Genomic DNA, 26,904 nt, shown 5'->3' with positions numbered 1-26,904 from the left:
CATCAACTTGTTGATTTAAAACAAATATTAAAACATTTTGAAATTGCACGTTTAATTTACCTTGTTTACATAATTGTGAAAATAAGTAATGCTCATTGTCAATGGATTATGTTGTCACATGATGATAAAAGGTTTTCTCTTAATTTTAATTATCATTTTAAATAGAAATATTTGAAAGTAATAGTTGAATGAAGGAGATTCTACATATGTAATAATAATCATAATATAATAATAATAGAATAATAATAATAATAAGTGTTATGACGCATCCCTGATTATGTTCACTGTGTATATCACGCAAGTATCCACTCACATATCAAAGATTCATTTCTGGTAAGTACATTTCAACTGAAATCACGAAATAGTCGAGACAGTTTATTATATACTAAAAATTGCTAAAAACAGTTGATATTTACGTTCAGTATTACATGTATATATAAAATAATAATACAAAAATGCACTGTAGAAAAGAAAAGAAAAGAAAAGAAAAGTGTAAGAATTTTCTCTTTAAATACACTCGCTCGATCATTTCGTGTTTTACACATATTTAACTATAATAAGTACATAAAAGTAGAAGACTGCTAGCTCAACGAAGAGCATGGTTGGTACATGTCAGTGTTAAATCTCGTAACAATCAAAACAAAAACAAGTTAAATATCACGGCCTGCCTGCTTCAGTTTTCCTGAGTTTGTTATTTTATTACATAGGTATATGTATAATGCATTCTAATCGTGCTCGATTACGAGTTCCTGAGATGACAGCCTTCGTCTTCTCTGTCAACTTATCTGACTAAAATAAATGTACCGTAAAGAAAATAAATCTGCATCTGCGTAATGTACAAGTTCTGACGTTGAGTTGCGTTGCGTTTGCAAATTATTTAACAGAGAAGACTCGGCCGCATGCACGATTGTCTTTTAAAATAGATATTGCAATACTGTAATTTCAATATGTATGTGACTATTGTAGACTATTGTCGACTATTGTAGACTATGAAAAGTGGTGCAGAATTGTGTTCGGCAGGCGATCGTAAGCTGCAAAATGTTGTTCGTATAAAAAAATACATATATGCAACGTCATATATTATATTATGTATATTATATTATTTATTTATATATATTATAAATATTAGAGCTATGTATATAAATACTGTAGTAAAAAAATCTATCTCCGGAGACGAACACATGACTATTGAATGTAATAAATAATTCATTCCGCCTGCCAGTAACTGCAATTCTGCAAGGAAGTCGCTGGATTTATTATAATGATATCATTTTAAAAAAACAAAAGTCTATCGACGAGAGATCACTGTGATTACGTCGCCAGAATATAGGCGTACATGTACTTTGCGATAGTAATAATGATTGAATTATTCCGTAAATTATTCCTTTTTATAACCATCATTGAGTCTATAAAGAAAGCTATGGCACTGTTTTCCTTCTGACGGTTCGGTCGATAATAACTTCTAGTCGAGAAAACTTACATATTATTATTCAGATCGGTTTTCGCTTTTTCTCACGATTTATAACTTCGCGCGTCAATTTTAATGATTCTAAAAATCAGAATGTCTTCATCTTCTTTAGTTCTAATTAAATTTCCGACAAAAATTTGTACTCTGCATGATTTTTATCTTCGTTTTTTTCTACTAATCTTTATAAAAATTACATAAATGTTTCGTTCGTTTATAGAGAGCTTAAGGCAAGAAATGGTTTCTTTGTACCGGAGACATCGTCCGTTTTGATGAATTCCAATGACTGTAGATGAACGCAGTTTTGGACGTATAATTAGAATTTAATTTAATTTAATAACCTACTTTTCGACGTATACAAATGTTGACTCGTATACATTCGTATAAATGTGAGTAAAGTTTGAAACAGAAAATTCATTTCTTACTTTTGTTCATCCACAGTTGAATTCGCACATTCTACTTTTGTTGATTCTTAAACGTCATTAATATACCTTTCATTTTAGAATCTTAATTCTTCTTTGCTAACATATCGCTCTTTCTTAATAACTGATTGACTTACTACTTATTATACTCAGAGTATTGTGTATAGTATCTATCTGGTACTGCTTAGTGCCTATAGGTATGTTACATTACAGCCTACGTATAAGTACTTTACTCGAATTATTAGCTGGCGTATGTATTAGTAGGAACATTTGCTTATGTTTGTCGGCTTGTCGAGTCACGACACTATTTGTCGTCAAGTTTTCCGAATCTGCGCACTAAACTCTTTTTCCTCATCTTTAAATTTTTCACTACATTCATTCTACTGAAAAGAATTACTTATTAAGGATTCTACACGGAGACGACCTAATAACTCACGCGTGCGACTCTATGTGTTAAATTCATTCACGTTCGAACAAAACTATTCGAATGATATAGAAAAGATTAATAAAAAATAATACGTTAAAACTTGAATTAGTTCAATTGAAAATACTCACATTTAAAAATTTCAAAGGCAACAAATATAAAACGAAAAATTATTAACTCTTTTCGAACGATTCCACGTGAAAAGTTGATAAACGTTTACGAATGTTGTTTGCAAAAATAATCGTAGCATTACGCGTAGTTATCTCTAACTTTCTTTAAAATCTAGGCAATATATATAATATATATTTCCTCAACATTCATATATATATAATATTAATAATTAATAATAATAATTATTATTATTATTATCATAATCATATCTCTTGCGTTGAATCAACGCAAAAAAGCATTGATAAAACTTTTGAAAGTAAATAAAAATAGAAAAAAAATAATAAGCTGCGGCATCATGGTTTAAATTCCTATTATCTTGTTATACATTTAATATGTTCTAGAAACGATTCGTTTTTGACTCGAGCGTTGAGAGTCAATGAGAAATGTGTCACCCCTGATGACCGCATAAAAATTTCCATTAGCGCATAAGTATTATCTTCGTCTTTTGGTACTCTTGTTTCTTTCTTCTCTCATTATTTTCCTCTCTGTATCAGTTTTCACTTTGACTTGGTTCTTTTGCGAGTGATAACTTACTGTTCTTTGTTTATTAATGAATAAATCCTATTAGCTATCGTTTATTATGTGCACTGAGGTAGACGGATGGAATATTTAATCAGAATTGGTCTCGAGGTTAATAGATTCTCGATTCCAAGGTGACGATGTTCGCGTCGTCAAACTATTTCTATAAACTGTTTGAATCTCTATTAAAAACTTTTTCTTTGAAAAATATAATTGCCTGAGGTAGTGGATCACGTTTCGCACATCTGCATGAAAATTGCTTCCCTGTTTTGGTACATGTAGACTACTATTGTTAGACCATATAGTGACTGGTAATCCTGAGCTCCGCAATTCCTGCGACCCTAAAATCAGAAGTCGCTCAAGAGCATTTTACACATTACTCCGCTTTGACGCCTTCGGGAGACTCGTTCTCGCTGAAGTCGTCGTCCTCGCCAGCCGAGGAGTCGCCCTCCTCCATGGCCATGGCGTGCCGGTCGTTGAGGTCCTGGCGGTCCTCGTGCATGACGCCGGGCCCCCGCCCCTCGTCCCGCCCGATCATGGGGTAGTCCTCGAGGCCGCGGCCGCCCATCTTGTCCATGGCGCTCAGGTGCGCCACCTTGGCCGCGGCCACGGCCGCCGCCTGCTCCGGGCTGAGGCCGAGTCTCGTCAGGTTCGAGTTCTGCGCCAGCATCTGGAGGTACGTCTCCAGCAGGGCACTCGTGTTGTAGTGTTCCGGGAGGTGGACCGGTGGGTGCAGCGACGCCAGGTTGGGCTCCCTGTTCATGTGGTACGAGTCCATGGACTTGGCGGCGAGGGCCGTCGCGCCAGTCCTGCCGTTCCCACTGACCTTGGTGATGACGGTGTTGTTGTTGGGCGTGGGAGAGCCGTACCTGAGACTCAGAGGAAGAGTGAGGTCCTCCGGATCGTCGCCCCCGCAAATGGAGCTGCCGGCCTCCGAGGGCGCTCCCCCCCTCGGCAGCTCCAGTCTCATGTCTCCTCTTCGGGGCCCCGTGGGACTCGCGCGGGCCCGCAGCTCCGCCGGACTGACCTTGACTCCGGCCTTGGCCAGCAGTCTGGACGCCAGCTCGGGGTCGAAGGGACTCGGCATGGCCAGCACCGGCAGGTCCTTGGTGCTGATGCCCCGGTGCTGTCGCGACATGTGAGAGTGAAGAGAGTTTCTCGACTTGGCCACTGTGCCGCAGAGGACGCAGCGGTAGCCGGGACAGATCGTGTGCTTGTCTTCCAGATGGGTTCGCAAAGTGTGCGCCGAGCGGTAGATCTTGCCACATTTGGGGCAAGGTCTCGGGTCGGTGGCTCGCACCCGCATCATGTCGAGACCCCTTCTAGCGACTGAAATTAAAAGCAATTCATTAATTGGAGAACTTTCAGAGAATTTTTCAATTCTGGCAAATAACATTGTGCTAACTACAGATTAAAGAGGGCGTTGGTTGTACTCAAAGTGAAGGAACATGACGAAAATTCAATTAAAATGTTTTATTAAACAAATCATTACTTAAATAGTAATTAGTAAATTTGATGAATTGTTTGCATTGCTTGCGTTTAAAATAATTAATGTGATCAATTCTTTATACAATGCTTTGTACCTCGTCTCGTGTCACGAACTGTGAAAACTTGTTGAAAATTCGAGCAGTTTTTGATATTCAAGCTATATGAATACAACTTTATTTATTTCTTTAAAATATTTCCCTGACTAACTTGTTATCCGTGCAAGTAACTATCTGTGTATGTTTATTGTGCAAGCATTACTCACAATTTTCACAGTCCATGACAGGAATACGATCTCTCTCATACACGAAATGCATTTTCCCATAATATTTTATCAAAAAATACATTTTTCTTATTAAAAATTGCAACTTCTCATTTGTTAGCCCAATTTTTAAGTGACAACATTATGCGAAGTAAATGTATTTAAAACATGATGTTTACATTGTTTGTAATCTTTTCTAATAGTAACTACAGATGAAAAATTTTCTTCAACTTTTAAACCTACTTTAACTAAAAAAATACTGTAAGGAAATAAAGTAGAAGAATAAAGGGGCCAATTCATGAAGCAACGGTTGCCGCGACAACTACATGGGGAACATTTTTTCAAAATTTACAAAACTTTTTAAACTCATTTACAAAATTCAGTTTCGTGTGATCATTTTCTAATTTTACACTTTATTCAAGTGTACAAAAGTTTTATAAAATTTAAAAAAGGACTTTTAGTAATTTTATAAGTGGCCAGTACTTTGTCACGTGACCAGTGTTGACTAATCAAAAGGTAGTGGCTGTGGCAATCCGCGACCCACGAAGAGGTACCTTAAGGCTAGATTCTCTTAGGTCAATGCGCTTTCAAGCCTCACTCTCTCACACATAACTGCGTTTGTCTTTTCATGCAATTCACTTATATATAATTTTACATGTTAAAATGACTGTTCAACTAAAATTGTGAGTATATTGATAAACGATCTTCGTCCAATGCCCCAATACTTCGCAGTACCTATTCACTCAAAGAGTACACTCTGTATATCAAATTAATAATTTTAATTTAAAAAAATTATATGTCAAATTTTTTCTACTCATTACTTTGACTCGACTATTTATTTTCTGAAGATACCCTTTTACAATCTTCAAAAATACAATTTATCACAATTTTTTTTTACTATTATGTAAAGTGTAGAAAAAGCTTTTCGTTTGTTTTAATTTTTAAACTTGCGGTTGTCCTCTTTTCAACATGTCACAAAGTAGTGTTGTAAATCAGGAGTGTAGAATATATACACAGCAATGTTCGATTAGTCTGTATAAATGAAAACTCTTGCTTAAAAAAGGGTCAAATTTCAACTCTTCCTCTTTGAATTTTATATTTAATAAAATGAACTACTATTGTTAATCGACTATGCTGCATATATATAATGTGTGCACACATGTATAGTATAATCTTTAGATGTAATAAATAAAACTTGAATACACAATGTCAAGACTGAAGAACATATAAAAGACTTAAAGCTAGTTAGGCATAATTATAGCTTACTGACTGTGAGCAACATTGTATAGTCGAGTCGAAAAAAGGCTAGCGATGACTGATGTATAATTTGCCAAGCGAATCGATGTACTACACATCGACTAAGCATGAACAGAGAAAATTATTAAACGTTTATAAAGATCGCTATAATAAAAAATTTTACTCACAGAACACATAAGTGATTTGCATTTCAAGTGTACACATTCTTTTCTTCAATAATAATAATAATAATAATAATAATAATAATAATTCAACTCTCTATTCTATCGCATATAAACTAATCCATCAGTTTTCTCTAGTGTTGTGTCTCTAATTAATATTAATATACATATATTCGTTTGTTTTCTGGTATATGTACAAATGTGCGCTTTCCTCGAGGAGCAGATATATTATAAGTATATACATGTTTCACAATCCTCACCCAGCTTATATTACTATAAGTATACGAACTAGACTTTATTTTTTAGAAAATAAATGTGAGATTTATAATCTCAAAGTTTCTTCCTTTGACTTGGCATTTTTGGCAAAATGAAATTTCACCTTCATTTAATGTAAAGTGGCTACGATAATATTAAATAATAACAAAGGAATAAAAAAAAATCTTTGCATCAATTCAATTTTGTAAACCAAGTAATGGTTATTTACGTGATAAAGTCACTGCTTAAATCCTTAATATATATTATATTTTTTGTAGAAAATATTCTAACAATTAATTTTTTCTTTTTATTTCTTCTCTACTTATTATTAGAGGTTTCATTTAAGGTTAGCTGTTTTCTCTAGTCTGTACTTGAAAAATTCTCTCTATCAACCAATTGTAAGATTAAATGAAAAAAGAAATAAATTTAATATACTTTACAGAACTATTTTTACGTTCCAGAGTCCAACGAGTTTGATATATTATCTGACTATTTTTCTTCGTGTACTAATAAAAATGAAAATGAAAATGAAAATGAAAATGAAAAATTTTATAGTTAAAATAATGTTTTCTTCATATTCAAAAGTTACAAGTGATATTTTGAAGCACTGACTGCGAGATCCAGCTCACCTTATATTTTGTAAGCAGTAAACCTCGTTTATCCGACCTTCCACTAACAGAGATTCTCATAAACAAAGTTCTACTGCGTCTTATTTTTGCGATTTACCAAATTCTTCATTTAAACCACTTTTGACAAATACATTTCCTCTTTGATATTACAGCGAATTCAATGAATAATTGTTTCAACAATTGTGTACCTCTATTTCTGTCTCACTATTATAACACCTTTTTCAAGACTGCACGTAAATATTATGTGACTTGATTTTTGATCTAAAAAATATGGTCTTTTGTCACACAAGTCCTGCAGCATAGAACCGTAAGTTTGAAGAAAAGAATTAAAAATGAAAGGAAATAATTTGATGAATTAACTGAATGATGAATCCAGCGGATTCAGACTGCCCGGAATAAATACCTTTGGTTACCTCGAAACTTGCCTCGAAACTTGCCTCGAAAGTTATGAATAACATTTACTCAATCTCACACATAGGTCCACCTCAGTGTCTTAATTTGGTCCCACTGTACCGGATGCTTGAGTCTCATGTGGTTGCGAACACTGTTGGGATGGGAGAAGGTCTTGGCACAGGAGGTGACTGGACAAGTGGGAGAGTCCCTGGGATAGTGGTGTTCTAAATGAGCTCGCATGGTACCGATGTCGTGGAGGGTTCTAGAGCAAAGGGGACATCGGTACCCGTGCTGGCGATGGTGCTCCCTCAACATCCTCTGCTGGCGGTAGTCGGGAGGCTGGGCTCGCTGCATCTTGACTTGACTGTGATCGTCCACGTCGTCACTTGGCTGGAGATGAGAAGGAGTCTCAAGGTGATGTTGATGCTGGCGTTGCTGGTGATGGCTGTGGGGGTGGTGGTGGTAAGCCATGCCATCCGCATCATTGAGCCCGTCATCTGCAACCACCACCACACCAACGTTACCACTAGCCACCACCGCCATAATTTCACGACATATACATTTATACAAGTACATTTAAACCTCTTAATCGCTGCTAACAATTATTTACTCAATCTATAATTATTCACTTAATCGGTTACTATTTCTTTAAACTTAAGGAGGTATTGTGCATCAATAACAACAACAACAACAACAACAGTAATCATAACAACAACAGTAATAAAAACGAATAAATAAATAAATATAAAAGTGAAAAGGTGAAAAATGTTACAGATGACTCATGTGACGGTTAGAGGACAAGTGTTTGTATCATTATTGAAAGCTCGTTGAAAGCAATTCAAAGACAGGTGGAGGAGGCTTTAGATATAGAGGTAAAATTGTTTTCGGACATAAACAAACACATTTGACATTTGAATTGACAGTGGTCTTTGAGGCAGAGACAAAATGAAAAAATGTAAAAAAAACTCACATTGATACCACTTTCAGTGATTGCTAGGTACTTATACGGAATTTGAGATCGCTATTCATGGTACGGAAGATTGGTGTTGTTGATTGGGATTATGGATATTGGGGCGCTGGTGTATTCCGTGGGCCTGGAGTTGGTGATTGATCAAGTAATGTTTCGTCTTGCAGCGTTTGCCGCAAACGTGGCACTGGGGCCATGTGTCGGGAGGTGGCCAATTAGAATGGACATTTTTCACGTGCTGTCGCAGGTTGCTGGGTGACGAATAACTCCTACCGCAATACCGACATAATGGTCGCGCATCCTCGTGTCTCAGAGCAGTGTAGAGCCTCGCAAAATTTTCCACTACTTGTGTGGAATCGTTGTCGGTAGATCCCACAGCCACTGCGGCTTCTTCCCTCTTTGGCACCACTGATCCTACAACCAGGACGTGCCCATGAGTTGATTCTGTTCCTAACTTCGCACATTTGCTCTCTTTCTCTCTCTCTCTCTCTCCCTTCATCTCCTCTTTTTTCCTTTCATACCAAATTATTTACATTCACATAATCAGCCACTCAATCAGCACTAGCAAAAACTCTAATTTCCTCATACACACACTTTCATTGTCTTTCGAGCAAGCACATTCTTCTCTTCAAATAAAACATCAAGTGCAATCCGATATCACACACGCAAGCTACTCTCGTACTCTCAGGGCATGCCCAGTTGTAGGATAGTGTGTGGTTTTCTTCATAAAATATTTATTGGTAAAAAGATGACAACTATATTTAGGCACAATCGCCTTTTATAGAGCCAACTCCTCAAGAGCGAATTATAAGAAGGAAACCTTGCAGATACATTATTACTTTACTTTAATACAAAGTATGTATATAATATATTTGCTATTTCTGAAATTGAGTGGAACCGACGCTTCGGCTTTCTAAAAATTACTTTCAAATACAAAAATCAAATTTTCCTTTTGTTTATGAATATCAAAGATTGATTAGTTTTTCACACTTGAGCTGCAATTTCAATTTACAGATACTTGAAAATAAACCTTTAAATCGTGATTGTTATCAATTGAAATAACAAGGAATTTTTGTAATGAATGAAGAGATGAAAGCTCAGGAAAGGGAAAAGTAACCCACATAGCACAATATTTTTCAGTAAATTTGCAGCAAACTTTATTTATGTACAGAAACGCCCCTTTACTTTTACCCCTTTTAAAACTGAATCAGTGAAATTTGACAGTGAATCAATCTCTATTCTCACAATGTCAATGATTTACAGTCATTTTTTATAATTCTCCAGTCGGTGAAAAATGACGACTGATAATTCATTGATTGAAATCATGAAAATAAAGTCACTAATCTAGTCAAATTTCACTGATTCAGTTTTGGATAGTAGCAAAACTGGAAACATTTTTATATACATGATGTGCAAATTCTCTGAAAAGTATTGTGCTCTGTACGAAGGAACTATACGTATAATACGCTTCTATTGATCCACACCGAACCGTCTCGTTGCGACTATCTTTTCTACAAATCTCAGTGTGAAGACCTCACCCATTTCCATGATGGAACTAAGTATAGAAAACGAATAAGAAAATAGAAAACAAGTAGAGTATTAATACTAGTCTTCAAATAAATCAATGACAAAAATTTAAATGTCATATAAGTCAAAAAGTTTCATCATGGAAAATATTAAATTTTTTCTAAAAATATTAAAAAGTATTCCTGTTCTAATAGACTCGTTTTTTTCAATAAAACTAACAATACAATTATATTTTTCACGTTTAAAATGAATTTCCACTTTAAATTAAATTTCCATCATTTTTAATGATTTTCTTACTTAAGCAGAGTGACTTAATTATTATTATCACTGGAGAAAAGTGAAATGTATCTCATTCAAATACTTGAAAAGAATTTATAGACACGCTTTCAGTGTCACTGCAAAAATGTGCTGTAAATTTAGTGTATCTATAAATAATATTTGTAATAAATTTTACTTAAAATATTTTATAAAATTTCTTCAGATACTTTAGAATTATTCAATAAACTTTCTTCATGGATTCAAGGGAAAATTTTTATAAAATTTGTCAGAAAAAATATAGGTATGTTAAATTTATAATAAAAAGAAACTAAATTGTAATTATCGACATCGAGAAAAATATCACGGAGAAAAATGAATTGTTATGTTTACTATCGGATTGTTACTACTGCAAATACTTGAAAAGGTTTTATTACCACATCATAGTAATTCTAAATTGTTCAAGTAACTAAAAGTTTGGTTCAACAACAAATGGAGATGTTAGTTTTATAATAATAATTCCTTTTTCTTCGTAATAGTTATTTTAAGCTGTAAAATCCATTACGCAAACTCAGCAAAAGCTGACTTAAAAATATTGCATCTTATATTAAGATTTTCCTTCTATCTTAAAATAAGACTTTCTTTATAATTGTGCTGCTTTTATTATTAGTAAAATTCTAAACTAATTTTTTCAATCATAATCAAATTGAATATCTGGAAAAATTACGTTCACTACATTAGTTTAGTAATGTTGTAGCAGTTAGAAGATTGGTAAACTAATAAAGAAGAAGATTTATGAATTTATAAATAATTATATTATACACTAAATTTACGAATCATTTGAACAGAAGGAAATGTAATTGTATACATTACTCTCACCAAAATAACGACAAAATCCTAAGGTTCTCTCTCTAAATCTGAAATAGCGATAAGTATACCATTGATTCCAATTAGCGTATAAATGCTGGGAATTAGTGAAAGTTCGCTAATTCAGATTTAGAAAGTTTGACAAAATTTTGTCAGAGTCGAGACCCTTATGTTATGATTTATCTGAATGAAAATATTTCTAGATAGAATAATATAATTTGGCATGCATTACATGCCAAAGACATAGTTTCCACATAAAATCCAATGTGAAAAGAGTATTATGTTAAAAAAGAAAGAAACTAGGTAAGATTCTTGTCTGAAATTGAAGGACTGTGTTAGTTTTCGCTTTTATCTGAAGCTTTTAGTGCGTCCGAGGAAATGAAAAGTGGTGGTTGAAGAGTAAGTGTGGGCGTTGGTAGGTACCGAGGGCAGATCAATGCGGACATGTGCGGGAAATTGCACAGGGATCGATTTTAGGACCCTCGCGAAAGCACCACCCCTCCCTTATCATCTATTTCTAGCGCGCGTGCTCCTTCTATCTCTCAAATTCCATTTACTCACTCCCACTAACGCACACCCTTTTATTCTTTTGACAGCAATGCAATTTAAGTTTCATATTTATACACGTATGTATCTATTTATTCATTTATTTATGTACCATTTTGACCACTAATATTGATGTCAGCTCATTTTAGGCTTACAATTTCGCATTAAATATAAACTTATTACATTTAATCAGTAAATGCACGTAATTATCAAAATATATATACAATGTGCACTATAAGTACTGTATCACAAAAATAATCGCTTTCATAATTTCTTTCTCTTGTACTCTTAATCTTTAATATTGCAAGAGTATAAGTAACTGTCGTCTTCAAAAAATAAATAACAAAACTGTAAGCATGCTTTGCAGAGCCATAGAGCCATACATTTCTAAAATTATTATAAATTAATAAGGATCTTACTTCAAGTTGACTGTCAACTTTCTGAAGAACAAATGAAGAATCACAATTAACTTTTAGTTGCTGCTGAACCAATTGTGTGTATGTGTAGGTCTCCCTCTTTTTCTAAAGGGATTCAGGAGGGTTGTAGCAGGGAAGAGATCGGAAGACATTAGAAACATACAAAACTAAACTAGATTTGATAGCACGAGATAAGATGCAGGATAACAAAAGCAGACACGGCTTAACCGTGACATGTTGCATTCATCTTTGAATTATCTAGCTTATCCTCAATTTCAGTTTGTAATTCTCCCTATTGGACTTTTTAATACAAATTATATGTATGGAAAATGTAATTTACAAAACAAAAAGCAATATTTTCAAATAAACAGCGAGCACTTTTCTCAAAATAAATAGAAAAAAGCTCGACACTAGAATCGAAAAAAATTTCATTTCAACTATAGACGATTTCGGAAGCTCTAAGTTTCGACCTAAACAAATTCAAGTGGAAAATTAACTCAAGCTAGAAATACGAATCTGGATAAAGTTTAATAAGAAATAATAATATAGAAAAATATTTTTTAATTATCATACAATGTAGAAAGGAAGGATTTGATTCAAAAACTTTATACTAAAAACAAATTCTCAATAATTCTCAATTAAACTCAATTTTTGGAGGCTGAATCTATGATAAATTGATCAGAATTAGTTTAGCTACACTGTAAATAAATTTTTCTATACATTAAGTATTGTTATGGAATTTTGTAGAAACTTGTAAAATTATTTTTTTAAAATCAGCAAATTTAAATTCCCTTTCGGACACATTAATCGTATTACTTTTTCAAGAGGTATTTTAAATTCACTAACTTAAAAATCGAATTTTTACAAGTTTCTATAAAATTCTATAACTATAACAAAATTCTAAATATATACAGAAAATTTGTTTACAGTATAGAAAGGAACAGTCTTCTGTTGCTTCACATAAAAACATAGCAAAGTTTTGTTTTTTCTGTCAACAGTATTTTGAAAAACAATTTTACAAATCCAGTTTCTTATTCCATGAAAGGAACTCAATTAACTGCGAAATTGAAGAAATTTAGAGAGATCAACTTGGTTGTATGATAGTACATATACATGTAGAGAAATGACGAAATGTATAAAAAATTGAAACGAATCTTGATTTATACAATCCCATCAATCTATCAGTGAAAGAATCACGGGATGAATTTGCTGTTTCTCCTTCCAATATCAAACACATGAAGAATAGGAAAAAAAAGTGTGGAGAGGGTGTTTCACAAAAGGCACAAAAGGGACAGAAGACGAACAAAGTGGAATGAAGAAAAAGAGGGAGATAGAGTTAGAAATGGAGAGGGAGAGGGAGGTACTAGGCGTTGTTTGTTGAATCGTCGAGATCAATACGAAGTATAGTATTCTCCCATGATTTCAACAAACGCGTGTAAGTAAAATTTTGTACATACATGAGATCACAAATATTCGCTGTATGCATATTTCGCGCAACTCATTGAGTGAATAAGTCTTGGCAAAAATAATTAATTTTCTAAGAAACTTATATTTAAAGTCGGTGACACTTGCACTTGCAAGTCTCACCGACTTGCATTTGGAAATGTAAAAGTTAAAAAAAAGTCAAATGGCTCTAAGAAATTAATATTGAAGAAGAATATCTTTTCGTTTTAGTCAGGACTCAGGTTTCACACGTTCTCGTTCCACATTTCAATGTATTTGAACACAAGTGCTTGTCCTATCATGGTTTATCGTCTGACCACCTTTCACTCGTTTCTGACAGAAAAGGTTGCTGCTGTTGCTGCTGTGGCGACTGCCCAGGTGTGATCACTTGAGAAATAGAAGTCTGATGCATTTGATAGACTGGGTAGCTTTTTCTCTTTCGAATGCCGTGCATGGACAAGAGATGGATTTGAAGATATTGTTTGGTTTTAAACGGTTTGCTGCAAATGTGGCAAGATATGAATTCAGTCTGCACGGTGTGCACGTTGACGATGTGCTGCTTGAGATTTGAATTGTTTGAGTAAATTTTGCCACATTCCGGACATTTTGGTTTCCCAGTTTGGTTATTGGGGTCCAGTTGGTGCTGTTGGTAAGGATTGATAATCGTAATTGCGTCCATCTTTTTTTTAGCACACGACTGCAACATTATATTGAGCTGGTCATTCTTGGACGACCCGTGATGCGGCTGTTGCTGCTGCTGCTGCTGGATACTCTGCAATTTCTGCTGCATCAAGGAAAGCTGCTCGTTATTAAGATTATTTAAACTATTGAGAGAGTTAAGGTTAGCGTGTTGCTGCGGCTGTTGGCTATTGGCATGGTGGTGCTGCTGCTGCTGCTGATGGTGATGCAGGTGGTCCTTCTTGGAGTTGGCGTCAACAATTTGGAGAGTGCCTGATCCGTCCGGTTCACTCCTGGAGGAGGAAGTTGCCTGCAGCCAGCCAGAGCTCGAGCCTGAACCGTCTCCTCCTGAGGGCTGCCATCGCCCTGGAACCACCAGCCAATTTTTCAGTCCTCAGCCAATCTCGTACGATCCCTTAAACACTAATCGTCTCTTTCCTCCCACAGCCCTTCTTACGGTCTACTTTTTAAATTTAACTTTCAACAACTGAACTATAAAGCCGAATTACTATCGAGCCCCACCCCGCGAGTTCATTTATCATTGAGCTTTTCCTCAAATACGTCGTAAATTACTTCACCACCATGTCACGTTTCATCTTTTACTAATACATTTGTCCGCTAAATTACCACTTTTGATTTTTTCAATAGTTTCAATTTATATATTTACTAAAAATAATCAGGTTGTTGTCATGTCTCCTCCACCTTTGGTCTCTGTTGCTTTAAAAGACACAAAGTAATTTTATCCCAATACAAGAATTACGAATAATTCAAAAAACTTGAAATTTCTCTCTAGTCCGTACTTGTTTATTGACAAAGAAAAAATATTAATTCTCCGAGTTTAGGGAAGGAATTATAGGGTTGTGAGAGGTACGAGAGTTCCATGCATTCAACGCAACAACGAGAGACCAGAGTTCTAAGGAACGTCAGGAGGATACTAATTTGGACTATGATCATTAGATGAAAAAATAATCAAGTGTCATCTACTCACCATAATTTGGATCCTGATTCGCTGCATGAATTCCCGAAGGTCCTGGCATCAAACCTAAAAATAATAAATTCTGTTTAGTGCCATTTCAAAATTTCTTATTTCAACACTAGTACTTTTCAACACTAGTAGAAGCAATACATGATTGTATGGGAATATATACACACCTTGAAGTCCCAACAATGCAGCTGGAAAACTATTACGATGATGTTCCAAGGAGTCATTGAGAATATCACTAGGCTCTGTCTTCACTGAATTTAAAATACTGTCATTATTCGACGTGTCCTCTTCATTGTCTGTCATTGAATTCGAATCCTCTCCAGTAGATTGTGCCTGAAATTTATTACAATTTTATTTTAAAACTCTTTCAATATCTAGATTGCTGTTTATTTAATTCTTGTTTCTTGATATGAAAATGTCAAGAACATTTTTTCATGTAATTGAATAAATTTGTTTATTTATCAAGGGAAAGACTGAGTTTTAAAAAAATGATTTGAGAGAGAAAAGTATAATATGTAAACATCCAGTGTTCAATTTTAATACTTTCCTGGATATTTTTTGTGAAATTGAAAATATAGAGGTGATTCTTACCTGTAAGTTGTTGGTAGGGGTTGTGTGTATCGTTGGACCGCCTTCGAGTGCTTGTCCCAAAAGAGACTCTTGAAGATCTGTCTTTGGTTCTATATGGTTTCCTATAGGAGGAGAGTAACTTCTGGGCCGTTTTTCCGGTGGTGAACCAATACCACTTTCGTTAGCGTCCCCTCGACCACTGTCTTGCCATGAATTTCGAGGCGTAGCCTGAAGCAAAAGTATTACATATTTTCAAATATGCGTAATGGAGTTTTACAAATTCTTTAGTTTCTTCACCATGGTAAATGGAAAGGTTTTCTTTTTTAATATTAGTTTTTACGTGGCATGTTACTTACTGGTGCGCTACCGTTGTTTCCAGTCGACGAAGGTGCTTGTGGGATTTTCGCCGCAGCACCACTACTGACATCGGCCAAACCTCGAACTTGCAACATTTGAGCCGTCTTCAAGAATGCAGCCAGCTGCTCCTGTCCTACATGAACTTCTCCATGATACATAAACCGCAGCAAGGACTCCATGTCGGAAGAAGCGACGTCCCTCAAAATGACGATTGGATGTTGGCATGGATTTGCCTAAAATTAGAGAAAAAGATACTAAATCTGTTTTACAATGTATGGGAATAATTTAACATTTTTTAATTTCCCAAAAAAAGTTTAATATAAATTCGTGAAGAGGGGCCATAATTGACAACTTGCAGGTAAATGAGTTACGTATGTACGAGTGTATTTGCAAAATTGCAGAAAATGTTTCCAATTTCAGCATTCTTGACGTACTGAAGGAATATTGGAAGAATTATTAGAATAGAATATTAATATTCTTTATTGATGTATTATAATGTCCTATATGTATACGTTCTTGTTGAACAATTAATAAGAATTTCGTAAAAATCGATATTTTATTATTTTTCCAGCGAACACGCTGGAACACGCTGTATTAAGTATGTGTTTGAATCATTGAGAGTTAGTCATGCATACTCATACATATATGTCGTGAGGGTATGCATGTGATGTGAAGCTCCTTAACTATAGGTAATGACAATTGCATGGTTTCTGATCCATTTACGTGTCGAGCACGAGCAATCATGGCTTCACAAAACATACTTACGATTAGTGATTCTACATCACCAACATGCAGAAAACTGAAAACAATTATATACGCCTTTATTGTAACATTTAAATTTTTTAAAATAAATCAACTCGAAAATTAGGATGAATTTTGTAATTGTATGTGTAGAATGCAGAGATGGGATCTTATAATTTGGGAAACATCTCACAATCGGAGCCGTGTAAAAATACAATCTAGGAGACATTTATGTGCGACTCGTGCATTGCTTTTCCAGACAGTAGTTACAGGAATGCGCAACCGGCAACGACGCACTTCCGTTGATAAAAATACACTCGGTATAATGTGTCTCAGTACACGCTTTACTCGACGCAACACCAACACTCGAGAAGCAGTTGAATGTGTGTCATGTGTGTACACATTTACCGTGTGCAGAGCAATAATATTACACTTATTTAATATGCTACACATGCGTCTGCTGAATACACATATATACGTCAACTCTCGATCTTGCGTGTTTGTAAGTACTTGGTGCTGAGCTTAAGTGTAATATTAAATAAACCTATATACTGCTAAAAGAACGTCGAAATCTTATGCGGATTCCACAAATGCAAAATGTTATCATTATTACGTCAATCTTTTTTCTTTTTCTACTTTCTTGTTGTTTTGGAAATTTTTAAATTCAAAACCTAGCAATGTGGCATCAAATTTTTAAGAAGGTTTCAATTGAAAATTCTCTTGATAAAATTAAAAGTACTGATTAAGAATTTTTTGAAAACTTATTGTGCGAGTTTTCTATCATTTTAATAAAAAAATGCATTTACTTATTTGTGTTATTTAAAGACTATATCAACAAACTCTTCAGTATGGCTTTAGTTTATAATAAATTATAATAAATGAACGAGTATAATTAGAAACAAAAACTTTTACCACACACGTAGTAAAAGTTAATTTTACTTTTAAATTTTGATGATCAAGACTTTGAATCAGCCATAATTGTGCTATACAAATGTACAGAATTAATACAGCCATAGACATTGTACAAACACTAAAAAAAGACAGTTAAAATTCAACTCCCACTGGGATTCTATAAAAGTCGCTCCCTTTTTCAATTGAAATGAGAAGAGTGAAATATCGTGAGTTAAAAGTTGGCTTTTTTGAGAGTCGATTTAAACTGTGAAACATCTCAGCGCGGCCATGTTGGATTACTAGCGAAGAAGTTAATTAACTCCTTAGAGTCGATTCTTACTTTGAAAACAAACTGCTTTTTACAAAAAAGGAGAAAAGAAATGTTGAAAGTACAAGGTAGATTAATTAATAAATAAATGGAAAGAAGATTGTAGAAATTGACTTGAAAAGACAATTACAGTAGATATACATGTATAAGAAGAAAAAGAGCAGAGATTCAAAAAGTCCTAACGCATAGTGCCTATTTTTAACTCAAGTCCTGTGGTATTCTGGCACCCGAGTACCCGACTATATATGCAGCCTACATAAGCGGACTTAATTATGTTTTGTGCAATCACCGATAAACCTATGTACTTGCCTACACGATTTTCTACAACCACTACTCTCTAATTTTTCGTTGTAGGACTTTTCAGAAAACATCGTTCTAGCCATCGTCCGTACGTACATTCATTCGTAGGCGTATTGGGATTTGAATGGTGTTAAAGTTAAAACTAAGATGAAGCCTTCTCCCCTCTTCCTTCTCCATCCAAGAATTCTTATTCGTTTTTATTTTTCATGACATCTACTTCACATCGAATTTCTCCACCTTCTTCGTCTTTCTCTAACCCCCTACCAAATTTGTCATTGGGTAGTTGACATCTTGAATTACATCGTTACATATATAGCAATGTCTTGAGTCAACGAACAACGATAATGATACCATCTCCCACTCTTTTCGAGCTAAACTGGCAACTCAATTCGTTACACTGCTAATGTTGTTAATTTTATTTTTAACAACACGTGATTGCTATTAATTATTTATTTAGAGATGGCGAAAAATACTTTTGACTTGCCATTATGGAAGTAAGAATTAAACCAAATGGCTATAACGAGACACACTAAATAGAGCATTTATCAAGTTTGTTTGTCAAGTGAGATTGAAATTCGTATTGCGATGAAAATCGGTGGACGATGCTGGAAAATACGCAGGCACGTGTAACCAGTGGGCGAGTCGACCCACGCGGCGCGTTGTACATTTGCTTTGGGAAAAATTTGGAAAATAAGAAAGTATCTGTATGAAATGTGTTTGAATGCAGTAATGTCATCCTCTGAAGTGAGCTTAATAGCCAACATGCAGAGATTTATGTCAAGTCAGCATATACTTGTGCTCCATATTCTATAATTAAAGTTGGAGTGCGTATTTTATGGGGACACGTGCGTCAGTTTGAACGTGCTTCTAGGTGTACTCGCTCATGGTACAGATGCGAGAATCTCTTCTCGCTGTTGGTGAGCCACTGTTTTTAAATTTATCCCGATGATCGCGTCATACGTGGTCACGAAAGCACGAGTGCGTGAGTATCTGGAAATACACACGACGAGATCTCGTTTGTTTCCGGCTTTGAAGAACAGCGCGGCTGTAATAAAGTTTCGAGGAGGGGAGAAAGACACGTGGAATCGATGGATACTTAAACCTCTTAAAAATATTCCCGCCCCCTTCTTACAAGAACAAGAGAAAATAATAAAAATAAAGAGACGAATGTGTAAGAGCACAACGAAAAACGAAACTATATTGACTTGTTCTATTCATATTTTCAAAAAAAAGAAGCTCGAGCGGTGAACGCATGTTTACATTACAGTTGGAGCTCTGTCTTTCCAATAAAGATGCTGGAAACTGTCTCCGAGCTTGCTCGCCGATCAATTGAATGCATTATTTTGTTGGGTCGAATCAAGTGTTGCAATTAAAGTCAGACGTAAGAGAAAAAGATATTTTGGAAAAGTCAATCCAAAAGACATCCAAAAACTCTATGTACTTTGAAATCGATGGAAGTAATTTGTTTTGAATAGTATTGAACTGCTCTAATTTATAAGAATATTTATATCTTACCTTAAGTAATCTACGAAAGTACGGGCTGCAGGCTGAGAGGACAACCTTGTGCGCCGAGAAGCTACTGCTGTCGCATGCTAGAGTGACATCGACGAAATCTTCTTCGTCTCGTAAATGCCGAAATGAGCTAAGAATGCTCGAGTGAAAGTCGTTCCATCGCAGGGAGTATTGTTGTTCGCCACTCGACGAGGACGAGGAGGCCGCCATGGCGTCCGTCCCCCCGGGACCCACGGCCAAGGGCACCAGCGGTGCTATCGTGCTCAGTCTGATTTACCTTAAACCTACTTTTACCCCTTTTCTATCAATTTACTTCAATTTACTTCAATTTACTTCAATTTATTCTAAAATATTGATTTTTATTTGCAATTTTCTCTGAGGTAAGACAACAAATTTTTAACTTTCTAGTTAAAAATGCCAAAAGAATATTAATTAGAAATTAAGATTTTAAGCAACAATGAAACCAAATTTTTAATCAAAATTATAAATTTTCTATTTGAAAAATTTTGAATCTTATTGTTTTCCTATTAGCACCATTATCTCATCTCATGTTGCAAAAAATGATATGGATAAGTAGAGTGTGAACCACTCTCGAACTCAGGAGTCGTTTCTGAAACAAAAAACAATTACACACTAAAAAGAGAATGTATAGAAACTAATTTAACCCTATTTCGTTCTTTGATAAATAAATAATAAATTTTAAAAAGATTTCAAAGAATATTCATATGTCTTTTTACATGCAGAATTTGAATATTAATTGACAAAGATTCTTATTTAGTTACCTAGTCAGTTAGTACTCAGGTTGATTGACAGCAAAATCTTTTTTCCTAACTGGTCATCAAATGTCACTCAAATTTCCTCCGACTAACCACAATTTTAGTGCGTACTGTCTTTCCATTTTGCAAATAATACTCCATTCCAGTGGGCAGTGATAAAAAATTGAACAAATAAAATTTATTCTTTCAAAATTGTTATTCTTCATTTACCAAATATTCGCGAATGCAATATAGGTTTTTTCCAATTATTTTCTTTCTTAGCATACTCTACTCTTCTTTGGCACTCAACACCACAATAAACATCCTTCTTTTTGTTGCATTCTTTTCTTTCCTTCTACTCCTTCATTTATATGTTCGCCTCTCTGCAATCAAAGAAATCTTAATTAATATTAAGTTTTTAAAGTGATCATTTCAATGAATGTTGCAGGAAATAAAAAGATGAACGTAGTGTCTTATTTACACGTTTACACGTTGTACTTCAATAAATTATTGTGCCTATTACAGAAAAAATCGCGTCCTATTTGGTGAGACCGATGTGTTTTATAAGCCTAGAACGCGTATACTTTTTAAAATGTTTAGCTGCATACATTTTAAAAGAACCGATATAAGAATAGTAATATATAGTTATTCAGTATTAAAAGATTTACTTTTTAAATGCATATTATTTATAATTTTGTACATTGTTAATTGCAACTTGAATTTACCCATTTAAGACATCTACGTTAAATACTCTCTGAATTTAAATTAGTCGTTTTTTACTAATTCGGTTAATAATTAAATAAAAGACATGTTATTAATCTTACTATAAAATTAAATTTTCCATGAAAAATTAGTGAAATCATTATTCAATAAAATCTTTAGTTATGTAGAAAATTCAAAGTCGTAAATGAAATATTAGTAAAAAATATTGATTGGTTCAATAGTTGAGCAATTAATTTACAATTAGAAGCATATGTTTTTAATAAAAAAAATGAATATTGAATGAGAATTGTTTGAAGAATTTTTGAAAAAATAAATGTAGATAGTGTGTGTAAGACAGTTGGAGAATAGAGTCTACATTTTCGCTAGAGCAATCCGCCCGGAGGAAGAACCCCCGAATTCCGTATCGATCGTGAAACCTATACACGACATTCAGTGTGTGTTACGCGATGGTGTATGTATGTACTTGCTCGTACCTAGGTACAACTCACAATCAGTATAATATACCCGGAATAGATTGGGACGAGTCAAGATTGGGGTCGCCATTGGAATGCTGCGAATTCTAGGTGTGGCTCAATGTTTTGCCCCTTACTCCCCAAGTCTTCTGGATCAGGGGTGCCTCATTTAATTTCAAAATCCGACAGGTTAAAGTCTACTTAACAACACACTATATTGCTTCTCTATGCATTAATTAATGACCGATTCGATCGTCTGATCATCACCATTCACCAAAGTCTCTCCTCTCTCTTACTCTTCCTTTACTTATATGTATGTCGGCAATACATTCAATAAGTATTGCTTGTCAAGTCAAAACAAAACTCATTTAACTAATGTATGTTTTTCATAGTACGTAAACATTTTTATGCGCATCGATAGTGCAGATTAGCATATTTATAAATAGTCACTTTACGATCAAAGTTGTTTTACGCATTTTAAGGAAAAATACATTTTTTGGAATCATAAGGCCGGCCGTATATTAAAATTAAATTATCCAACACCTTACACCGAAACTTGCAGCAATATTGCTGTGTGGGAATATAAATTAAAATATTTATTAAAGAATAACTTGTCTAAATAAACGTTAAGTATAAGTGAGTCTGATAAAAGAGTATTTAATTCAAACAACTTATTTTTGGAATTCTTCATTATACCTATATAATGATGATCTACAAGTTCTGAACGTTCAAATAAGCGAGATTTTTTATCGATATAAATATTTTTAAATTCTACAGTAATTCAATATTTTAAAATCTTATATAAATAATTTTTTAACAGGTTTATAACGCAATATTATTATAGGAAAAAGAAAGAAGTAAATTTCGTTCATTTAAACGTTGAAAACTTTAGGACTAATGTTTTACAAGTGAACACATCTTTTTATTTGAGAAAGTACCATATAACGCTTCGAATTACTTAAAAACCGAGACTAATGGAATCAGGGGAACTTGAGCCATTTAGAATACTGAATTTTCCATGGATAAAGAGAGGAGAGCATAAGGAAGCAAAAAGACCTAAAAGATGGCAAGAGCAAGAGAGAGATTTGTATTATGCCGACTAGAGTTAATACGTTCCGAGAATTGTGAGACTATCGTAGGGATGTCAGCCCTGAGATTTCCAATTTCTGACAAAGCTAAAGTGCTGTTAATGGAAGTAGCACATATTGCATTTGCACCGAAAAATAAATGCCTCTTCCTGGCTACTTTCTAAAAGGAGCAGCGTCTCTTGAGTTTAGAAAGAAATCTCCGGCCCTACAACTATGGCGAGTCCTTGAGTGCACATGCGGTATACATTCTGTGAACAGCCTGACACGCATGCGTACATTCATGTTCAATGTAAACTGATTGTAAATATTTCACTCTGAAAATTCCGAGTCTCAAATATTACAATATTGTAACAATTGTATCACTATCAACATTTTCTACATTTACTTTTTTTGCCTACTACCCTGACAGACAATTCTCGAATAATTAAAAATTTCGATGAATGTCAACATTTGACTCTGAGCACAAATGAATTTGCACATTTTTTCCGTTATTCAAACAAATGAGAATAGAAGCTGTATGAGAAGAAAAACGTTCGCATGTACCCGAACTCGCTACATCAGGTATGCACCTAGTTCCTTTCTGACGTACAACTAAATATTTAAGTAGAGGACTAAAAGTATACCTGGAAGTGCAAAAGAGGCAAATTCGGCATCAAATACATTTAGTACGCAATTGCCATCCAGACAGCTGGATTCTTTTTTCCTGCAGTATACCAAGAAGGCAAGAAGGAGGAGACCCGACACAGCACTCAATCTACAATAACTGAATGTATGTATTTATGTACATCTGCAACTCTAATACAAAATCGCATCAGGTAGAAGAAGTGAAACCGAATCTTTATTCAACCTCTTAAGAATAGCATAATTATTAACAATTTTTATTATCGTTTAATAATATTTAATAATTGCAAATATTGTCTTGTATTTATTTTTCTTGATACGATAAAGAAATAGGAGAACAATATTTTAGGCCTTATTATTTTAACTATGTATTGCAAATTTAAATAAATAATAAATGTTTGTTTTGGTCCGCTCAACACGCAATTATTTCAGGCTATAACCGATAAGGAAGGTACCAACCGATAAGAGTGATGTTTATTTATCTTTTCTCAACAGTAGTATGATATCTCCATTAATTGCATGATAATAGAAAGTCGTAAGTGACTTGCATTTACTTTCTTCCATATTATCTTTTGGGCTTTGAACCTATACCTGCGATTTAAAAGATTGAATTTAAAAAATACTTTAAACTTTTTGCATTTAGACAAATACATTTTTCATTTTCTCATTTAAACCCAGCGTGTACCTACACTGTCAAGAAATCCTCTGTAAATATTATCTTTTGACCTCCAGAAATTCAGTTTTCCTGCAATGTATATTCTTCATCCTTACAATGCTTTTCTGCTTTGAAATTTTACGAAATCCAAAATATCATTTCTTTAAAAAAATACTGCACAACAATAAACTTAATTATTCTAGTTGCGAGGTAAAATAAATAAATATTTCTTGCTGCATGTTTGTTTGGCATTTGTAAGACATCATTAAATTGGATTTAAAGAAGAATTTTTTGTTCCTCTGTGCTATAAGATTTGATATTACCTAATTTATTGAAATCTTGAAATGCAAAGAATACGAATCACGAAACTATTTTCATTACATCAGGTCGCGTCGCTTCTGAATCTAGGTACCTTAATACTTTATCGATGCGTGCGACTTGGTCATTAAGATGGTTTGCGGAGGGTTCGAAATACATGGGGTAAAAGAGCCAAGCCAAGATATCGATTAAATAAACTTGGTTGCTCTTTGATAGAAACAAAAGCTACGGAGCAATTAAATATATTAAAAAAGGAACATTCACAGGAAACTTATTTCAAAATCACATAAATATATATCGAAAATAAAATAGCATATGTTTGACAAAATAATTAAATTAATTCTTATTTTCCGACAATTTAAAAACTAAACGTCACACTTTATCTTGAATTTTTGTTTAGCATTCTTGTTTTTGCATGGTTGGTTTCATAAAATGTTCAAATTTTAATGTTTAAAAAATTAATTATATTTAGACTGAGAAATGTTTCCATATGAATTTTCAAAAAGCTCTTATTTTCCGAATTAGAAAAAACTATTACATTTTACGAATTTATCAAAACAACACAAGAGACTTAAGGAAAGATAAGAAAAGGGAAAGTAATGTGGCGCCTACTCGCTTTTGTCATTTCTAAAATTTGTCTTTATATACATATATATATATATATAAAATGAAATCATAATCCTCTAATCAAAATTTACTTGTAATATTTTATGTACTTGATGTCAACTTAAGTTTAACAGAAATTAAAAACAATGTTTCTCGTTTTTATATCTAAAGAATAAATCTGAACTAGAAAAAATTCAGTTCTGTTTCACGTCAAAAACAATATCATCTATCTATTTGATGAATTGACTAAAGATTTATTAACTTACTTCATAACAATACTTATATAAACAAAACAAAAAATGTTCTCTTTGTTGTAAATCATACTTTTGCAATAAACAATAAAGAATCAGTTTTGTTTTAAATAAAAAGAACGAAAAGGTTATGAACCTATATTAATTAACTCTTATGAATATTCGCGTATTAATAGAAAACAAAACACACATATGCATTATTGCTCAGAATAATATTTGAATGTATATTGAAAATTCATTCGAGTAATGCTGAATGCATGCTGTTTTGAGAAATTGGTAATCGTGTTAAACATAAATTTTTTAATATAAATTTGGCATATACAAAAAAGAGGAGAATGTAGTAGTTTTAGAATACAACATTTGAATATTAAGCATATATTATTAATTAATAATAAATGTATTATCTAAAAATTTGGTAATTGAATATAATATGTTAGTTTAGTCTCATAATTTGTAATTAAAAAGAAATGTTAAATGTGCAAGATCTATTCTGAGAAGAAGCGGAATAAATGAAAAATAAGATAAATTTCCGGCATTCTGAGTGCAAGGCGAGAAAAACCAAGCGCGATTTGAAAGAGAAATTTCTCAGTAAAGGTTCCTTGCCGAAAGTCTGAAGGCATGAAGGACGATGTAATTAACATTATGGACCGTGGTACGTCATGCAATTAACTTGAATGAGCAAATGGGCGGCCTTGCCCTTTAGTTTTATTAACATCGGAATAATAACAATGTGTATTCAAAAATATTCTGCAAAGTTAGAGCGAATATTAATACCTTTAATATACTGAATAACTAAGATATTCTTTTTAATGTATGTAATATTTATCCGTTGCATATTTACGTATTAGATGACTTTGACGAAGCAAAACAATTCTGCAATTTTAGATTTCAATTGCTCAACTTGAAAAAATTCAAAGTTAGTTTTGGAACATATCACTCTGCACCCAATACAACACAAATCTCCGAAAAACTGCACATTAATTTATACTTTAGCAAGAATTGCATATAATTTAAAGAGTAACGTGTAGAATAGTTTTTAATTACTGTAACGTGAAAAAACGAAACGGCACCAAATACGATTACTAATTTGAAATTACGCGTAATAATTATTTGCGGTAAGACACTACGTTCTCCATTAAAAATTTTTGCTGAAAGACACTGCACTAGAACTGAATCATTTGTCAGGCATCGAGACTCGAAAGTTGATTTTGAATACGAGACAAGCGAAGCATTTTAGTATGTACCTTTGACGAAACGACAGTGAACAGAACGAGGCAAGTTAAGAACTGAGAGAAAGAAGATGGAGTAGAGCTAGAGAGGCGCCGGTTCCGCCAGGCAGATGTACCGACTGCACTCACTCTCTCCTTTACCCTCCCTCCCTCCCACTCTTACTCACTCTTTCTTTAACTGTCTAAGACTTATAAGACGGTTATAAGTATTAGAAGACGAACCTGATTGCGGGGCAGCGCGCCGAATTATGATCCGCTATGCGCTTTCGGCGGGTTCGCTCGTTTTACCTTCCTCCCCTTACTCTCTCTACACGGCCATGCTGCTTGTGATTTCGCCCAAACCTCTCCCCGCACTCTCCTCTTCGTCAACAACGCGACGT

At 34.1% G+C, this 26,904-nt stretch overlaps 1 protein-coding gene across 6 annotated transcripts; it reads right to left on the bottom strand.

Annotated features, from left to right (window-relative positions):
- Nucleotides 1-31: 31 nt before the first annotated feature.
- Nucleotides 32-26,904, bottom strand: LOC122501695 (protein abrupt). 6 transcript variants are annotated; one of them, XM_043611355.1, is made up of 8 exons: nucleotides 26,747-26,904; nucleotides 20,609-20,964; nucleotides 19,830-20,436; nucleotides 16,054-16,287; nucleotides 15,719-15,925; nucleotides 15,295-15,460; nucleotides 15,131-15,184; nucleotides 32-4,330 (listed from the first exon to the last, which is right to left on the bottom strand). In XM_043611355.1, the coding sequence occupies exons 3-8, from the start codon at nucleotides 20,034-20,036 to the stop codon at nucleotides 3,378-3,380; spliced, it is 1,821 nt and encodes a 606-aa protein (XP_043467290.1). In that variant the 5' UTR covers nucleotides 20,037-20,436; nucleotides 20,609-20,964; nucleotides 26,747-26,904; the 3' UTR covers nucleotides 32-3,377. The 6 variants fall into 6 exon arrangements, with proteins under 6 accessions (XP_043467290.1, XP_043467289.1, XP_043467291.1 ...); XM_043611354.1 differs by lacking the exon at nucleotides 26,747-26,904 and adding an exon at nucleotides 26,540-26,688; XM_043611356.1 differs by lacking the exon at nucleotides 26,747-26,904 and adding an exon at nucleotides 26,137-26,354.

This window comes from Leptopilina heterotoma, unplaced genomic scaffold (genome assembly GCF_015476425.1).
Source record: "Leptopilina heterotoma isolate Lh14 unplaced genomic scaffold, ASM1547642v1 Lhet_212, whole genome shotgun sequence".
In the NCBI taxonomy this organism is placed as follows: Eukaryota; Metazoa; Arthropoda; class Insecta; order Hymenoptera; family Figitidae; genus Leptopilina; species Leptopilina heterotoma.
The sequence above is the reverse complement of the archived record's forward strand: the minus strand, read 5'-3'. Positions and strand labels throughout refer to the sequence as shown.

Excerpts from the sequence above, each read along its gene's own strand:
- LOC122501695 (XM_043611355.1), bottom strand. The coding sequence starts at position 20,036 with ATGGCGGCCTCCTCGTCCTCGTCGAGTGGCGAACAACAATACTCCCTG. Across the intron at positions 16,288-19,829 it reads ACTTTCGTAGATTACTTAAG|GCAAATCCATGCCAACATCC; the intron begins GTAAGATATAAA and ends CTCTAATTTTAG. Across the intron at positions 4,331-15,130 it reads GAATCAGGATCCAAATTATG|TCGCTAGAAGGGGTCTCGAC; the intron begins GTGAGTAGATGA and ends TTTTAATTTCAG.